At 37.2% G+C, this 16,042-nt stretch overlaps 1 protein-coding gene across 5 annotated transcripts in view; it reads left to right on the top strand.

Moving 5' to 3' along the window:
* The window catches only part of BANP (BTG3 associated nuclear protein), a 244,254-nt gene that overhangs the window by 217,207 nt on the left and 11,005 nt on the right, over window positions 1-16,042 (top strand). For all 5 annotated transcript variants that reach the window (XM_051974821.1, XM_051974822.1, XM_051974824.1 and 2 more), the window contains one exon: window positions 15,301-15,444. In XM_051974821.1, coding sequence (XP_051830781.1) covers window positions 15,301-15,444 — 144 coding nt within the window. The remainder of the gene's footprint in view (window positions 1-15,300; window positions 15,445-16,042) is intronic.

The raw sequence follows: 16,042 nt of genomic DNA, 5'->3' as shown, positions 1-16,042 counted from the left end.
TGTTGTAGGGAAAGAGCACTGTGGTGAATGTCAGGAAGCCTGGGTTTTCGTAGTAGCTAGCTGTGTAATCCCTGGGTCTTTTTAGTCCATTCATGCCTAGGGCTGGGCAGCTTCTTCACTAGGCTTGGGAAAATTCTTCCCAAGTCCCATCCCAGCATGTCCCTGTCCTTAGTAGATCCCACCAAGAATGTTCTCTACACTTATGGTAGAGAACATAGTGCTAGCACTATGTCCTCCTGCGTTTGCCTAAGTTGTTCCCTGCCTGAGATCAATCTCCTGCATATGATAGAGCTGCATCATAGCTTACCTCCCTCCTGTTTGCCCTGGCTCCATTCCTTCCTAAATTGAATCAACTTTGGGGATTTTCCCTACTCTCCTTAACCTCCTCTCAGGTGTTGTTTAGTAAGAATGACCATGCAGATTTCTCTATCTAGGTGCATCTTCCACTATCAGGATTCTGTTTTTTGAACCCATTTGTCTTCTTCCCTTCCCTCCTTCTGCCACCTTCTGCTGGTTGCTGTGCAGGTTTCTATGTGTCTGGAAGAAACTATTATCTGCTAAATCAGGAGACTATCAGACACAGTCCATTTTTATTTCTGCCTGGCATCAGACAGACTATCTTGTGATATCCTTGCAGACAAGGTGGGGAAATATGAACTGAATGGTAATATAGCTTCTGGGATTCACAGCTATCTGAGCCACTTGAGATAAATAGAATTCTGACATAGTTCTAAGAAGTTTTAGAAGTACCAGGGACTGCCTTCTGCTGGGAAATATGACATAATTTGAATTCCTGTATATTCACATTAGATACATAATGTAACTTATTCTAATTTTTCTTTCTTTTGGTATTCCTTCCCAATTTGATTGGAAGCTCCTTGAGGACAGAAAAAAGAATTACAGCTGATCATATATTCTAGCTAATAATGGTATCTCTCTATGAGTGACCCAAACCACCGAACATATTCAGGTTTTTCAAATGATTCAAAAGCAACTTCAGATTGTTTCAGTGTTACTCAATTTGTACTGCGCACTTCTGCTTTTTAAAAAATTGCTGAAATGTTGTTAAAGTGATTTTATGTTTCACCCCTAATTGTACTTAGTTAGAGCTATGTTTACTCCCATATTTATTCTCCATTTACTCATCTTTAGGGAAGTTAGATTTAATTATCAGTAGTCTTCTTATGAAAGATACATTAACATAGCCACCTCAGCCTTTCCAAATGGGGTTGATAGCTACATAGAGAAAAAAATATTTTTCCCTTTTAGACACATTGTAGTTTAGAATTTAGTGTAGTTACAGTAACAGGGTAGATACATACTATGACAAACACCAAACTTTATAGGTGTTTTCTGAAGGGAAAGGTAAGACTGAATGCCTTTTCTTCATTGACTTAAAGAAGTGTGCCGGGGCCTTTGGCATTCTCATTCTTCCACTCATACATAGAGTGAGCCAGAGAGCCCTGAAGTAATCCCATGAGAGCCAGCATTTATTTGACAGCTCATAGAATAAATCTAAAAGTCCTGTAAACCTGCTGCTTGGCTGCCCTTGTGGGTCTTCCCTGGGGATGAGTGGTCAGTTCTGGCTGTAACTGCTGTCTTATACCGGTTTCTTTTCTAGCTCTAACCCTGACTTCCCTGTTCCAGGTTTCATAAGTTTTGTTGGCATCTTGATCCCAACGTTTTATGTTTATAGTCTCTCCTTTGACCTAATAGTCTCATTTCAACGTATGTGTAGTATTTCATATACTTTAAACTGTGGTCACTTATCAGTAAGAGTTACCATTATTTTAGCATCCCAATTCTTGTTCATCCTTTGGCTTTAAACTCGAATCAATCTCTGGTAAGTTGTTCTTCTTACTAACTCATAGAGAGGTTGCTTTCAAAGCATTGTGCTGAAAGGTCTTTATTAAATACTTGCTAGGTTCTAGATATCTTGATTAGTGCTAGGGATACAAAGAAAAATAAGGAGCTCACCGTCTAATGGAGGACATAATTGGTTCAGACAAGATATATGTAGGATTAATTAGAGAGAACTGAAGAGAGAAAGTCATAATATAAAAGAGCATCAGGAAGGATGTCTTGAAGAAGATGGCATTTTAGTGAAGACTTGAAGGAAGAGATGAGGAGGACAGCCAGAGAAAATGTGTTGTTTTGTAAGTAACAACATCTGTGTCACTGGATCTCAGAGTATGTAGAAGGTGAACAAGGACTGGAAAGGCTTATGATGGAAGGGCTTTAAAAGTGAAAGAGAATTTTATATTTGATCCCAGAGGTAATGGGGAGCAGCTGGACCTTATTGAATAGGGAGGTGCCATGATCAAACCTGCCCTTTAGGAAGAGTGTTGATAACCAAGGGGAGGAGAATCCTAGAATGGGAAGAGACCTGAGGATAACTGGATGACTATTGTAGTTAATGGTCTTGCACCAGGGTCCTGGCAGTGTCAAAGGAGAGAAGAGCCATTGCAGACATGAGAAGCAGCAGAATTTGGCAACTGATTGGATATGAATGTGGTGGAAAGAAAGAATAAGGAGTTGAAAATGACTCCAGAGTTGTCAGCCAATGTGAGTGGAAGAGTGGGAAGGTAAATAAAAGGGAATATTTGTAGGGGAAGATGAGGAGTCCAAAGATTTAGGTTAAAAACATTCCTGTTTGTAATCCTGGGCAAAGTGTTCGATGTTTCTTAATCAGTAGCATAGGCATCCTAATAATTATGTTGTACTCTGAACTGTAAAACAAAGCTTTCTTCCTGTATCCAGTCTTCTTCGCTCCTCTTTTGAATATTGTTCTATCAGGAGACTAGAAGTAATGCATTCATTTGGAAAAATAAATCTTTGTCTTTTGTTTCAGGGAACAGATTTGTTGGTTCCATTTACTTCACTTCAAAGAAACTAAACATGTTATTTTGAGTGGGCTTATATACTTTTCTCTCTATTGTAAAAAAAAAAAAAAAAAGCATATTCCTTTCATCTTGATAGACAGATGGTCTTAAAACATCTGTCTCGTGATTGAACAGAACTTTCTGAGTCATTGGAACCGATAGCTGTTCTCTTGTTTTCAGATCTAAATGGCCTTAAAAAAAAAAAAAAAGACAAACAAGTTTTAAAATAAGGGAATTTTTTTTCTTTCACTAGCACTGGGCATCTTTCCCACTCCCTTCTTCCCAACTTATTCCTAAATAGTGAATGGTGTTACTTTGCTAACACTGCTGTGGGGTTTGTCACCATTATTTAGGAAGTAAGGGGAGGGGCATGTGAGAGGGAGAAAGAGAAAGAGAGATCCAGAAAGAGAGGGACAGAATATCTTAAGTAATTTTCTAGTTGCTTCTGGGTCTGAGACTCTCTCTTCTTATAGAAACAGGGAAATGGTAACTTTCCAATGGTTTATGTCTGCAGTGGGGAGGTTTAGGATTAAGGGAGTCCAATGGAGTGGATGAACCTGGCAAGCTAATTGTATTACCATCTTGTAATGTATCTGTTGGGGACCCTGACTGGGTAAACCTAGATAGCCCCAAATGGCCCCAAATTACCAATTTAGCACTTCTTTTAGATATAATAGACTTCTAATATGTCTCATAGACACAAAGTGGAGATTAAAACAAAAATCTCTGAAGCTAAACTCAGAAAGGTTGAGAAGACTATCTTCCATCCACAGTAAGGGAACACAGAAGAACTAGTGGCTGTACCATAAAGAACAATAACGTGAATACTTGGATAGAGCTAGATTTCTTGTTGTTGCTGTTGCTTTTTTTTTTTTTTTTTTTTTTTTTTTTAAGTACTGTAGAAAAATATATTAAGTCTATTAAACATTAACAAAGAAAACCAGATATGTAAGTAAGATATGATAGCACGAATCCAGTGTCAATTTCACCATCGCCCTTACAGATGACTTGAACAAAAAGCAAATTGAAAGCAACTTCTTTCATGGACAACTCTTGTAGTGAAGGCCTTGAACTTGTGTTGTTTTTTTATGAGTATATTATCTAGAAAATTCTATTCATGTGGTCAGAAGAAATCAACTGAGGATATGATGTGAGTAGTATAGAATTTGGATATGTACATGCAAATGGTTTTGGAAGGTAAAAGAGGAAATTTTATTAAGGCTTCCTATCCTGTTCTAGGGTATGGGTGCAAAGTGAGGACTAAAGACTCAAACTGTTTATATTGGAGGATAAGAAAAGAAGAGGAAGTAGATGATTTCTAATAGCATGCAACTTTCCCTCCACCCAATTTAGACTATTTCTAAAGGTTGGTTTGTTAAGTATTTACTCCATTTAAAAAGATAACACTTTAATAATTCTTCTAATGAAAATTCCAGGAAATATATTTTTGTTGTTTTATACTGTATTTACTTGACAGTGACTGGGTACCATCCTCTATCTCCCAAGACTATAAGCTCTTTGAAGGACAGAGATTTTGATTTTTTTTTTTTATTTGTATCTCCAGCATTGGTGTGGTATGTAGTCTGACAAAATGAATTCACTGCATCAGGCAGTGGCAAACCACTACGGTATCCTTGGCAAGAAAAACCCAAATAGGGTCATGAAGGGTTGAGCGTGACTGAAACAATTGAACAACTAAAACAACAACAAAATATAGGCATTCAGTAAATGCTTAACTGAGTAAGTCTGAGAAGAATCAAATAGTGTTGAGGGTGCAAGGAAATTAGAGTCCATCTTAGTGGGAACACATTGCTTTAATTGATGCTATATGTTGAAGAGCTGTGTTCTATATGGCACTGGTCTGTTTTCCAGTGCAGGATGTAGGATCACTTTAGAATATTTGCTGTATCTTAAAAACAATCTTGACAGCATTTTTCTTCTGCATGAGACAAGTAAACAGAGAGTTAATAGAATTGGTTTAGGTTCCACAAATCCACCATGTGACATGGGCTGGTCACATAACCTCACTCTGTTTCCATTTCTCCTTCCAAATCTCCAAATTTCCTTTTCTAATTTACCAAGATGTTATGAACATGAATTTATAAAAATGCTTTAGGCAGTTTTGAGAAAAGATTCTGTCTAACTTTAGAGAGTACCATATCATTATTAATATTATTATAATTATTTTAGTCTATGGCTTAAGAATTAGGATATTGTCTTTCAGCCCAGTTTTATGATGCATAACCCCAAACAGTATCAGAAAACCAAACTAAGCATGTGACTATATGAAAGACCTTCCTCAAATTCTTTTATGATGATCTTATGTATCTATCAGCAATTTTCAAAATCAGCATGTCATATGTCTTCTCTGAGACCTATAATTGAACAAACACAAGTATGGTTTGGGTTAGCCTAACCACTCTAAAAGTAATATTTATGTCTAAAGAAAAAGAAGATTATTTTTGTGATTCTCCTCAAATATGTTTGCTGTCTGAATTAATTTACTCCATTGCAAGAGAAGTAGCTGCAGTAGAAGAGGACTGTAGGAGGGAAAGGGAATAAGCATTTATTGAATGCCTGCTATGTGCCAGGCACTGTGCTAAGCACTTCCCAAATATCTTATTTGAGAAGGCCAGAAAACAAGGAGCTCCTATTCTTGCTTTTAACCAAATATTTAGTTTAATATTGGATCTCTGATTTTATCAGTGTGGGTACTCTCCCTCTCCAATTTGACTATTCTTTAAGAGTGGTAGCCATCTCTAGGGTAGTATTGGAAGAACAGAAAAAAAAATTACATCATAAATTTATATTTTATATTTAAAAGTTGTACATAATAGATTTGCAATGTTATGTGCCATCATTTAGTATTATCCTACTATGCTACAAAAATCCTTGTTTTATTTCATGAATTAAAAATAAAACGAAAATTTTAAAATTTTAAAAATTCATCACCTTATGCCCAACTTGATATTTCTTAATGTAGCTAAAGACGATTCCTGAAGCCTTTCAAGTAAGGTGCCATGTGTCAGGGTATTCATTCTAATGGCATTAGCTAGCTGTAGGTTTCCTCAATTCCCTTCTTTCCCTGCCCCAGAAATCCTGGGAACAACCAGAGACAAAAGTGAAAATTACCCTGAGTTAAATTATTAATAAAGATATAAAATCTTGGAATTTTCTGTTTTTATCAATTAATGTAGTTTTTCTAGTTTGAGCAACAAACAAAATTTAAGGTATTCTAAAGCTATTTTAAATGTATTTTAGAATGTACTTATTTCTGCTTTTTAAGTGAAAATGATTTGGTATTTTAAAATTAATAATAAAACAAGCTTTGATTATCTGTTTTCTACAGTATATTACATTGGGTTCTGAGGGAGATTTGAAAATAAATCAAACAGGATTCTTATCCTAAAGAGTATATACAATAGTCTTGTTTGATTCTCTTTAATTTTTATTATTCTTTGGTTGTTTGCTCTTTTATAAAGCATTCTTGTCACCTTTCAGCAGTAACCTCCTAATTAGTGACCCTGAACCCAGTCTCTCCTTTTTCAAATTTGTCCACTGCCCAGCTGCCAAACTGATATTCCTAAAATGCAAGTCTGACCCTGTCTCTTCCTTGCTCAAGAAGGTCCCCATTGTGTCTAGAATAAAATACAAATGTTCATATATCAAAATATTTGCTACTCTAGCTCTAGTCTGCCTTTCCAGGCTCATTACACATTACTCTTTTTTTTTTTCTTTTCACATAGACAACTGCAGGAAATTTCATCTTACATCTGTTAGGTGGGCTCCAATGCCTGGATGCTCCTTTTCCTCAACTATTCCTTGAAATTCCCTATTATGTACAGCTAAATAGCCTCCTCTTTCACCTCGTTCTCAGTTATTAGTTTCTATTACCATTCCCTTACCAGCCTCCCTTTTATATTCATTCTGTATATGTCCAATATTTCCTTATTTATGAACATCTCCTGTCCTGCCCAGGAAAAGGTCAGCTCCTTGAGGAGTAAGATTCAAGCCTTACTTTTGTATTTGTGTGTCTGATCCCATGCTTGGCACAAAGTAGCTTAAGTTATAAGTGCTCATTGAGTCATTTCAATCTTATCAATCAACAATTTGGTCAAAGATGTTTATCTCTTAAGTCATTTGATGTGTTTTACTCAACAGGTTAAAATTTTTTTTTAAGACATCATTTCCTCTTTGATGTGGGGAAATTACTAAGCATGAAGCTAAATCTCATTTACCATCTTGTGCACTGCTGTAGAACCTATTCATACTGTTTAAAAACACAATTGTGTCCATTCATTTTACCTGACAAAAGCCTGGAACCCTCAAGGCTTCCGTAGAATAATAGTACCATCCTGGAAGCGAGTGGGATTAAGAATGGCCCTTGTGTTGGAGGACACAGGGATGAATAATTAGCCAAACCATAGTGGGTGTGTTATCCCAATCATTTCCAAAGGGCGAAAATATTCCCCTTCTCTGCAGGATATTAACCCTTACCTGAATCAAAGCTCTAATCCTATCACTTTTACAACTGCTGTTTTTTAGCTTCTATATGCCAAAGAACTTCAAGAAAACTTAATAAGTAAGTTGACTTTTGTTGTTCAAGCCTCTACCAAATGGACAGCTATGGAAATGGACTTGTTTTATGTACCTAGTACAGTTCAGTTCTTCAGTTGGTTAACCTATTCAGTCAGGACAATACTTTAGACTTTTAAGGACTTGTTTTGTGTTCCTTTTGTGGATTTCGTTTTGGGGAGTTGGGATTGGGGCAAAATGAGGGATTAGTTAGCCTCTACCTCCGTGAGTTTTCTTTTTTAGATATCATCTTTTAATTTCCTATTTTCTGTAGGAAATTACATAATTAGATGCGTGTGTGTGTGTGTGTGTGTGTGTGTGTGTGTATTATATAAAAAATTCTACAGGGCTTACAGAAATAGTTTAAGAGAAGAAGGAATGAAATCAAGTGAAACCAATATCTAGTCAACTCAAATTTTGAGAACCCTAATTCCCAGCTCCTTTCTTTTTTTCTAAATTTTACATTTTATTTATTCAATGTTTTCCCCCAGTTACATTCAAAACAATTTTTTTTTAGATTTTTGAGATCTAGTGTGCTGGCCAGGGCTAGAGCTCTGCTGATTTGGTCTGCACTGCGACTGAACAACCAAACTCATTCTGTTGCCACAGACCCTCTCTGCTGACTTTCTGGGTCCTCCCTGGTGGCCCCAGTTAAGAGGTCCAGAAGCCTCTAGCACTACTGCTGATTCAGAGGTTGGGCCTGGACTTGGTCAGGCTCTGGGAGCATCGACATGTCCCTCACTGGGGCTGCATGCTAGACTCCCCAGATTGTTGTCACAAACTTTCGGCTGAGCTTCTAAGTTGCCTTTATTTGAAAAATGTTTGACTCTGTCTTTTGGGGTATTCTGATGCGCCAAAATTTGTTTAGAGTCATTATTTAAAGGAATTTGGAGCAGTTTGGGGAAGAAGCTAGATGAGTTCCTGCCTTGGCCCCGCCATCTTGGCCCTGCCATCTTGGACCTGCCTCCACCAGTCCTTTTCAATGAAATGAAAAGCCTGCCATCACTGCTTTGCATTGCTTCACTTGTTTATGCTCTTGTCCCTTCCATCACTGTGGATAACAGAGTTGATGGCAGTATTCCATGCCATTAAATTCTATATCAGTTTTTAATGTTTCTTCACTAAATATTTCTACAATGAAATCTAGCAAGCATTAGATACACAAGTTCTGTGCATTTTTCTTGTGGTTTCTGAAATAACATCACAATTTCATTGTGAATTGGACATTTCTAGTTAATTGCATCTCAGGAAGAACATTGAAGAACTAGGGAACAATGGATTGAAAGGACAATGGAAACTATCTGAGAATAACCAATATTCCCATATGCTGAGAGACAGACACTATGATATGCCTGTTGGTTAGGCCTAGAAATAGGACATGGTGCTGCTGTTGTTGCTGGTACAAGACATTCCATTTCCTGACTCTGGGCATTTGCATTGACTGTGCCCCATGCCTGGAATTCTCTACTTTCACATTTTCACCTCTTGGCTTCCCTGGCTTCCTTCAAGATTTAGCTGAACTCCCACCTTTTCTTCTTTATGCTGTGTGATTATCTCTAATTTGTCTTGTCTGTGACATAATTATATATGGGCTGTCTTCCCCTCATTAAACTATGAATTCCTTGAGAATAGGGGCTTTTTTCCATTGGTATATTTTTTGTATCTCTAGTACTTAGCATAGTGCTAGGCATATGGTAGGTGTCTAATAAATACTTGTTGACTTGAGTCAGAGAAGATGTATGATGTAGTGCTTCTCACACAGCACATCATTTAATCAATATTTGTCAAATTGAATTGGAAAGTCTACTAACCTGGAAATCAAGACACCTGGGTTCTAATGAAGACTTTTTCACTAAAACAGGCTATAAGGCCTCTGGAGTATCCCTTGTCACACTGAAAAGTAGAGACATTGTTGTGCGTTGGTAAAAGGGGATAGTGACAGTTGGTAGAGGGTGGAGAAGGGAAAATGAATAAGTGAGTATTCTCCTTGAGAAAGATTTTTAGTTTTCCTGCTTGAATTTTTGGTTAGAGAACTGGCTTGAGAGAGTAAGGAGGAATTGGGTTTGAATTCTGCCTCGGACATATACATACTAGCTTTGTGACTGAATAAATTTTACCTTAACAATCACCGACTCACTCTCCACATAGATGTTTAAAAAACCCCAACAATTATTTGGTTTTTAATAAGACACTCATTTGAATACCTAACAGCGTTTGCCTCCTTGTTCATTTTAAGTACCTCATATGCCATTTTCTTTTTAATGGTAGCATATGAATGTGCTGAGCAAAGATTTAAAAAGGTATAAATCCTTCAGATAAGATTTTTCAACTGCACACATCTATTCTCTTTTTTTATTTTTTATTTATTTATTTTTTTTAAAGAACTTTTTGTTGACAGAACCCATGCCATGGTAATTTTTTACAGCATTATCCCTTGCACTCACTTCTGTTCCGATTTTCCCCTCCCTCCCTCCACCCTCTCCCCCAGATGGCAAGCAGTCCTTTACATGGTGAATATGTTGCAGTATATCCTAGATACAATATATGTGTGCAGAACCGAACAGTTCTCTTGTTGCACAGGGAGAATTGGATTCAGAAGGTATAAATAACCCGGGAAGAAAAACAAAATGCAAGCAGTTTATATTCATCTCCTAGTGTTCTTTCTTTGGGTGTAGCTGCTTCTGTCCATCCTTGATCAATTGAAACTGAATTAGCTCTCTTTATCGAAGAGATCCACTTCCATCAGAATACATCCTCAAACAGTATCCTTGCACACATCTATTCTCAATGGAAAAATTTGGGTTGAGGTCAGTGAGAGGCATGCCTGAGTAACAGGAACATTTGCCATTATTTTGAGTACACTTTCCACCCAACCTGTCTCCTCTGCTATTCTTATAACAAATTTCCTATAAAAGCACATTCATCTTAAGTGGAGATCTTATGTTTCTTACAGGTGGTTGCCAAGTTGGCTTTAAGAATGAATGTTATTATTAGTGAATTCCAGTAGGAGAATCTACTCTATTAGGCTCCACTTTGTGCCCTGTATGTACCTTGGCCTTCTGGGACAAAGCTTATCATTTGTTTCTCGGTGTTTGAATCTTTTTTGTAGATTGAAAAGTGTCTTGCTCATCCTGGTTCTAAAACAGATCTGTTTATCAAACAAGACTAATTTAAACCATTTCCTTGAATCAATATAGTTCTGCAACATTACTTGCTAAAGAAGAAAGCAACTATTATTGGTAGTTTCTGTTAAAAAAAAAAAAAAAAGTTTGGCAGGTTTTTTTTTTAAAGAGTCTAGCTTTTACTTCTGCATTTCCATACATTTATCTACAAGAAGGTGGAATTGAGCCACATCTTTCTCGTTGAAGAGTAATTTTCAGAACTTCAGTAAATTGGGCAGTTTCAAAGCATAATAATGGTAACATAGCAGTTTCTCCAAAACAAGATGATATAGTGGAATACACTGGTCATCACTAGGAACATATATCACATAGGAATTTGTTATTATTATTAATTATGTCTCAATCAAATTTCCATGAATTTTAAATTTAGGAAACCAAGATTGTTTTATTCTTATATGAGATTTCTATCTTTCTGCCTTTTATAATAATTAGAAAGGGCACAAAAAGATCCTTATTTATTGAAGAAATTACTGGCAGTAGTACAACTTAACCCATTGTGTTTGTATGGCATTTTTAACTTTGCACAATGTTTTTTTCAATATAGTATGATCTATCCCAACTAACTCTTTTGCTGTCTTTATTCTCTGTATTTTTTCTGCATGTGCTTATAAATTTGCAGATTGTCTGCTTTTAGAGCTCTTGAGCTCTTTGAGAAAAGGAATTGTTGCATTGTCTTTTGTATCTGCATTGTCAGGCATATACTAGACACTAAATAAATGTTTGTGGATGTATCAATCCCATCAAAGTAATGAGTGTTAGGTAGGGCGGAGATTGTTATTACCATCTGACACATGAGTAATCTGAGCCCACTAACATTATGCTTTATCTCTCCATTTAAGAATCTGAGTTTGAACTAAGGCCAGAGCTCAGTCTTCTGATTCCATATCCCCATGTTCCTTCTATTAAGACTCTGCAGAGCACACTTGTTGTCAGGCTGTTTGTAGAATACTTCTCTTCTTTGATATAGAAATAACTGGTTGGAATGTGTATAGCCAAAAAGAAAGGGCATTTTTAAAAACAAAAAATTATTTGATTTTTAATAAGGTTTTCATTTAAGTATCTGACAGTGTTTGTCTGCTTGTTCATTTTTAAGTATATTGTATGTACATTTTCTTTTTAATGACATATGAAATATAATGACATAATGAAATATACCTAGGAATAATTTTTTAAAGGGTCTACGTCCAAACTTGGCTTAAGAGAGATTCTTCAAATAAAGTAAGAAATATCTGTTTTGAAGTATTGGGTATTCTAGAGCAGGGTTTTTAAAACTTTTTTCTCTTGTGACTCCTTTTTGCCAGAAAAATTTTATATAATCCCATATAGGATTGAAATCAACAATTTAAGAAGCTTTGTTCTAGAGTAAGAGGGATTTGTGAGTGAGGAGAGAATGAAGGGAAGACTTTCTTCCCCACCTCCATCCGCATGATGCTATATGATTGCTGTTTCTTTCATTAGGCCTAAGGAAATGAGGTTGAAAAGCTGTCCTGATGGGCCCTAGTGTGATATCGGCCTCTCTGGTCTTTCCTGGTGGTTAAATTTAATTCTGGGTTATACCAAAATTTTTGTAATCCTGACTGGCTATTTATATCCAAGTCCAAATGTCCTGGACTTTCAGATTGGTTCCATAGACTACACCTTAGATTATAATAATGCATCCACTGTAATTTAGCTCATTTCAGTAATTGTAAAGAGATTTATGCTTTTGTTAGCTTGCACTGGATTTCATCTTTTTTTCAGATAGATTTTCAAATATATTTTTAATGGTAAACCCATCTAGGGCAGCTGACTGACCTCCTTAAGTTGGTGCAATCAGAACAGTAAATGGCCATGCAGAGGATGAAACACATCATTTCCAAACCAGTTACAGTATGTTCACATACTTGAAAGCAGAAGGAAAAAAAAAAGTTGAAACTGGAAAATTTCCCCCTCTTTTTCTGGTGACAGCTTTCTCAGGAATCATACAAGCCAGCATAGGATGTATAATTGTGAACTTGTGTACTAAATCAGCATGTGTGAGTATGAGCCAATGTGAATTGGGATTCCTGTTTTGAAGGACATGGGTGGGGCACATGGACCATAATTTGGGTGTAGTCCACCTTTTTTTTCATCCAAGTAAGCTTCAGTGAAATTAGCTGTCAGTTGAATCCTTCTGAATGGGGGGGAAAAGCCCCCCAAAAATACCAAACTCAGGAAAAAATTTTAAGTTAATGCCAATTTGGATATGATTATGCATGTCATTTAAAGATAAAATGCTCTGATGACAGCCCTTCTCACTCCTCCTACTTATTTTTCTTTGACTACCTGCAACCCATTGAAATTTGAATTCTTATCTTGGCTACCCCTAGATCTGATAAGTGGGCCCTTCCTTCCTCCCCTCTTCCCCTCCTCCTCCTCCTCCTTCTCCTCCTCTTCCTTCTCTTTATTCAGGGCCATCTCCATTCATCCTGATCTCTATTTGGCCACTAGACCCAAATGGCTCTGGAGGGAAAAGTGAGGCTAGCAGTAACTGCACAACCCTCTGTCCTTGAAATCCAATTCACTTGTGTGTCATTGACTCACCTCCCGATGGCATGGTGCTCTTTGGGAATGAAGGGCAAACAAGAAACCTTTCTCCTCCCCTCACTGTTCCCCCCCACATCCCCCTGCTCTTTCTTCACCTAATTTGCTCAGGCACACCCAGCCTCTTTTGTAGCTTTGTTTGTGATATGTTTTGTCTTCCTTTGCTCTGGATTAGTCGACCTGTGAACATCTTCAGCCATCTCAGAACTCTGCTTTGTGTTCCCTATCATTGTATTTTGCTGGTGACTTGAGGACCTCCCTGTGGCATTGCATGCTCCTAGAAAGACTCTTCATCCCAAGCATTCCTTTGGTGACTGGAGTGGAGTCTACCAGGGAGTTTTTTAATGAGAATTTTTAAGAACTGGCCATAGAAAAAGAGCAGAGGAAAACTCATGGAGATTCAGCTTCTGCTTTTGGAGGAGGAATAACTTTCCACATATAGTGTTTTGTATTATAACAGATGGAATCCGTGCTGGGCAGAGACATTTGCCTATTTTTCCATTAAGTTCTGAGAACAATGAAATTTCTACTGATCCAAAGTTGAACATTTATTTAAATCAGGACAGCAGCACAAACTATGTGTGTTCAAGGACACATTTCTATAATGCCCAGTACTCACCTAGCCACATATCTCCACGCGAGTAATATATTTTCCTCTAGATTTTGGATCTATTTTTTATCATACAAATTCCTCCTACCCCCTCCTTCACCAGACCTTTCCAAAGGGTTCTTAAGCAATGGATTGCTCCCTCCTTCCTTTGAATTCATGGCATTTACTGGTCATTTGATTTAGTTATGATATTTCTAGTATAATTTTCACATATGATCTTTTAGCCTTCTAGTCCGTATATCTCTCCCTATTTTTTTTGTCTTTCCTCACCAACTAGACTGTGAGTTTCTTGAAATCCAACCTATTTTCTTTTCATTCTTTTTTTTTTCTTTTTCTTCTTTCCCCTCTAAATAGTGTGGTAGACATTCAGCACCAAGATACTACAGGTTTCCTTACCAGAAAGCCACTAATAACCCTAGTGACTACCTCTTAATGAAGTCTCAATAGACACCTAAACTTACTCCCCTATCCCTTTCTCAAAGATTTCAAATATGACCTTGCCATTTGGAAAAAGTTTCAAAAGAAAAATAATATATACAAATTCTTTATTTAATGTTATGAATTCACCACATGTATGTTTCATGCATCATTGACAGTGTAGTTTGAAGCTTTTGGGAAATAAAATCAGCTTGGCTCTTTTATATTACAATGCACATAGCCACACAGTACTACATCATCTGTATTGTGAGCTTTCCATGAACATTCTTTGACTTATTGCTCCTCTTTTTTGGAAGTCCTGACCTTGTGTTTTTCCCATAAAGCTTTAAATGTAGTTTATCCTTTTCTTGTACAATATGGTGGATTTAATACCTTTGACAGTAATGGGAGTTTGTGTGTATGTCTGGTACAGGAGAGAGGTTATATAGTGAACAGTTTGTATGTGTGTGTGTGTGTGTGTGTGTGTGTGTTTTATTTTTTTAAACATATATACCAGCCAAATGTCATTTAAAAATAATTTAAGAAATGCACTTGAACCCAGAAGTATTTAGCATCATCCCTTGGGATCATTTGATTCTTTTGCTTAGTAGTGCTGTTTTTGGAATGCAGTATTCTGTTGTGTAATGGGACAGTAAGAAAAATAAATGGTTCCAGGTGTGCTGAATATTAACTCTTTTAGTGACAATTCAGATGAATTCAGACCTCATTCCGGAAAAACAAAAACAAGAAACAGTTAATGACAAGTGAAGCTGATGAGAGCAATGTGGTTGGCATGCTACCAAGGAGGAGAAGAATAATCGCAAAGATAGGACCATTTCTTTAGAGGTTTTGTGCTATACCTAATGACTGAAGAGTGTTCAGTTCTATTGAGCTACCATTAAGTAAAATATAACTGGACTCTAGATGTTTATTTGGAATTAAAATGAAATCTTTTTGCCTAAATATTTTATTATTTAATATCATTAATAGTCTTCCCTTTCGTATCTCGGTTCTACCTGCAGGTATTGCTTGTATATTTATTTACAATTTATTCTCTGGGTTGTTTTTGCAGGTATTACAAGGTGCCCAGTTGATAGCATTAGCCTCTGCTGATCCGGCCACTGCAGGAGTCGATGGGTCACCTCTCCAGGGAAGTGATATCCAGGTCCAGTATGTCCAACTGGCCCCAGTGACTGACCACTCAGCCACGAATCAAGTATGTCTTCTCCCCTATTGGAATGGGTACATTATAAAGGAGATGGGGGGTGGGGGTGGTGTATCATGTAGGGTTGATGGGTTTCCAGAGAATTAATAATGAAATCTGCAAGTCCTCTGTTTTTAGCCAAATTCTGATTTTGCAAAAATCAAAAGGCAAATCACACCAAATCTATCACATTAAGACTTTTGTTTTAGTTTGAGTCCTTAACATTGTCAGCCCCTGCTGGCTCCAAGGAGCCTGCCCACCCCCACCCCACCCCCTTTCCTGCAATTCCCAGCCAGCCTCCAGTCTACCTGTCACATGTGATTCACATGGTTCCACTCTCTTGTGTCTTCCTCTCCAACTAGTCCTCGCTAGTCCAGTCCAGGATATTCTGTCTCCTCATCCTTATTTCACATCTTTTGACCTTGGGTCTCAGATTCTTTCTCCCTTTAGTCTCCCCTTGATGAAAATTTTATTCCATCTTCTAATGCTAGCTAAGTCCTCATGTCATTGACTTTGGTGTTTTTCTTGCCTCAATTGAGACCTTGGTGAGGCCTCTTTTGCTGGGATTGCACCCTCAACTTGACCATCCTTTCTTTGCTCTTAACAGTCA

The sequence above is a fragment of the Antechinus flavipes genome, chromosome 2, assembly GCF_016432865.1.
Source record: "Antechinus flavipes isolate AdamAnt ecotype Samford, QLD, Australia chromosome 2, AdamAnt_v2, whole genome shotgun sequence".
Lineage (NCBI taxonomy): Eukaryota > Metazoa > Chordata > Mammalia > Dasyuromorphia > Dasyuridae > Antechinus > Antechinus flavipes.
Note: the sequence above shows the minus strand (reverse complement) of the source record. Positions and strands in the feature narration are given on the sequence as shown.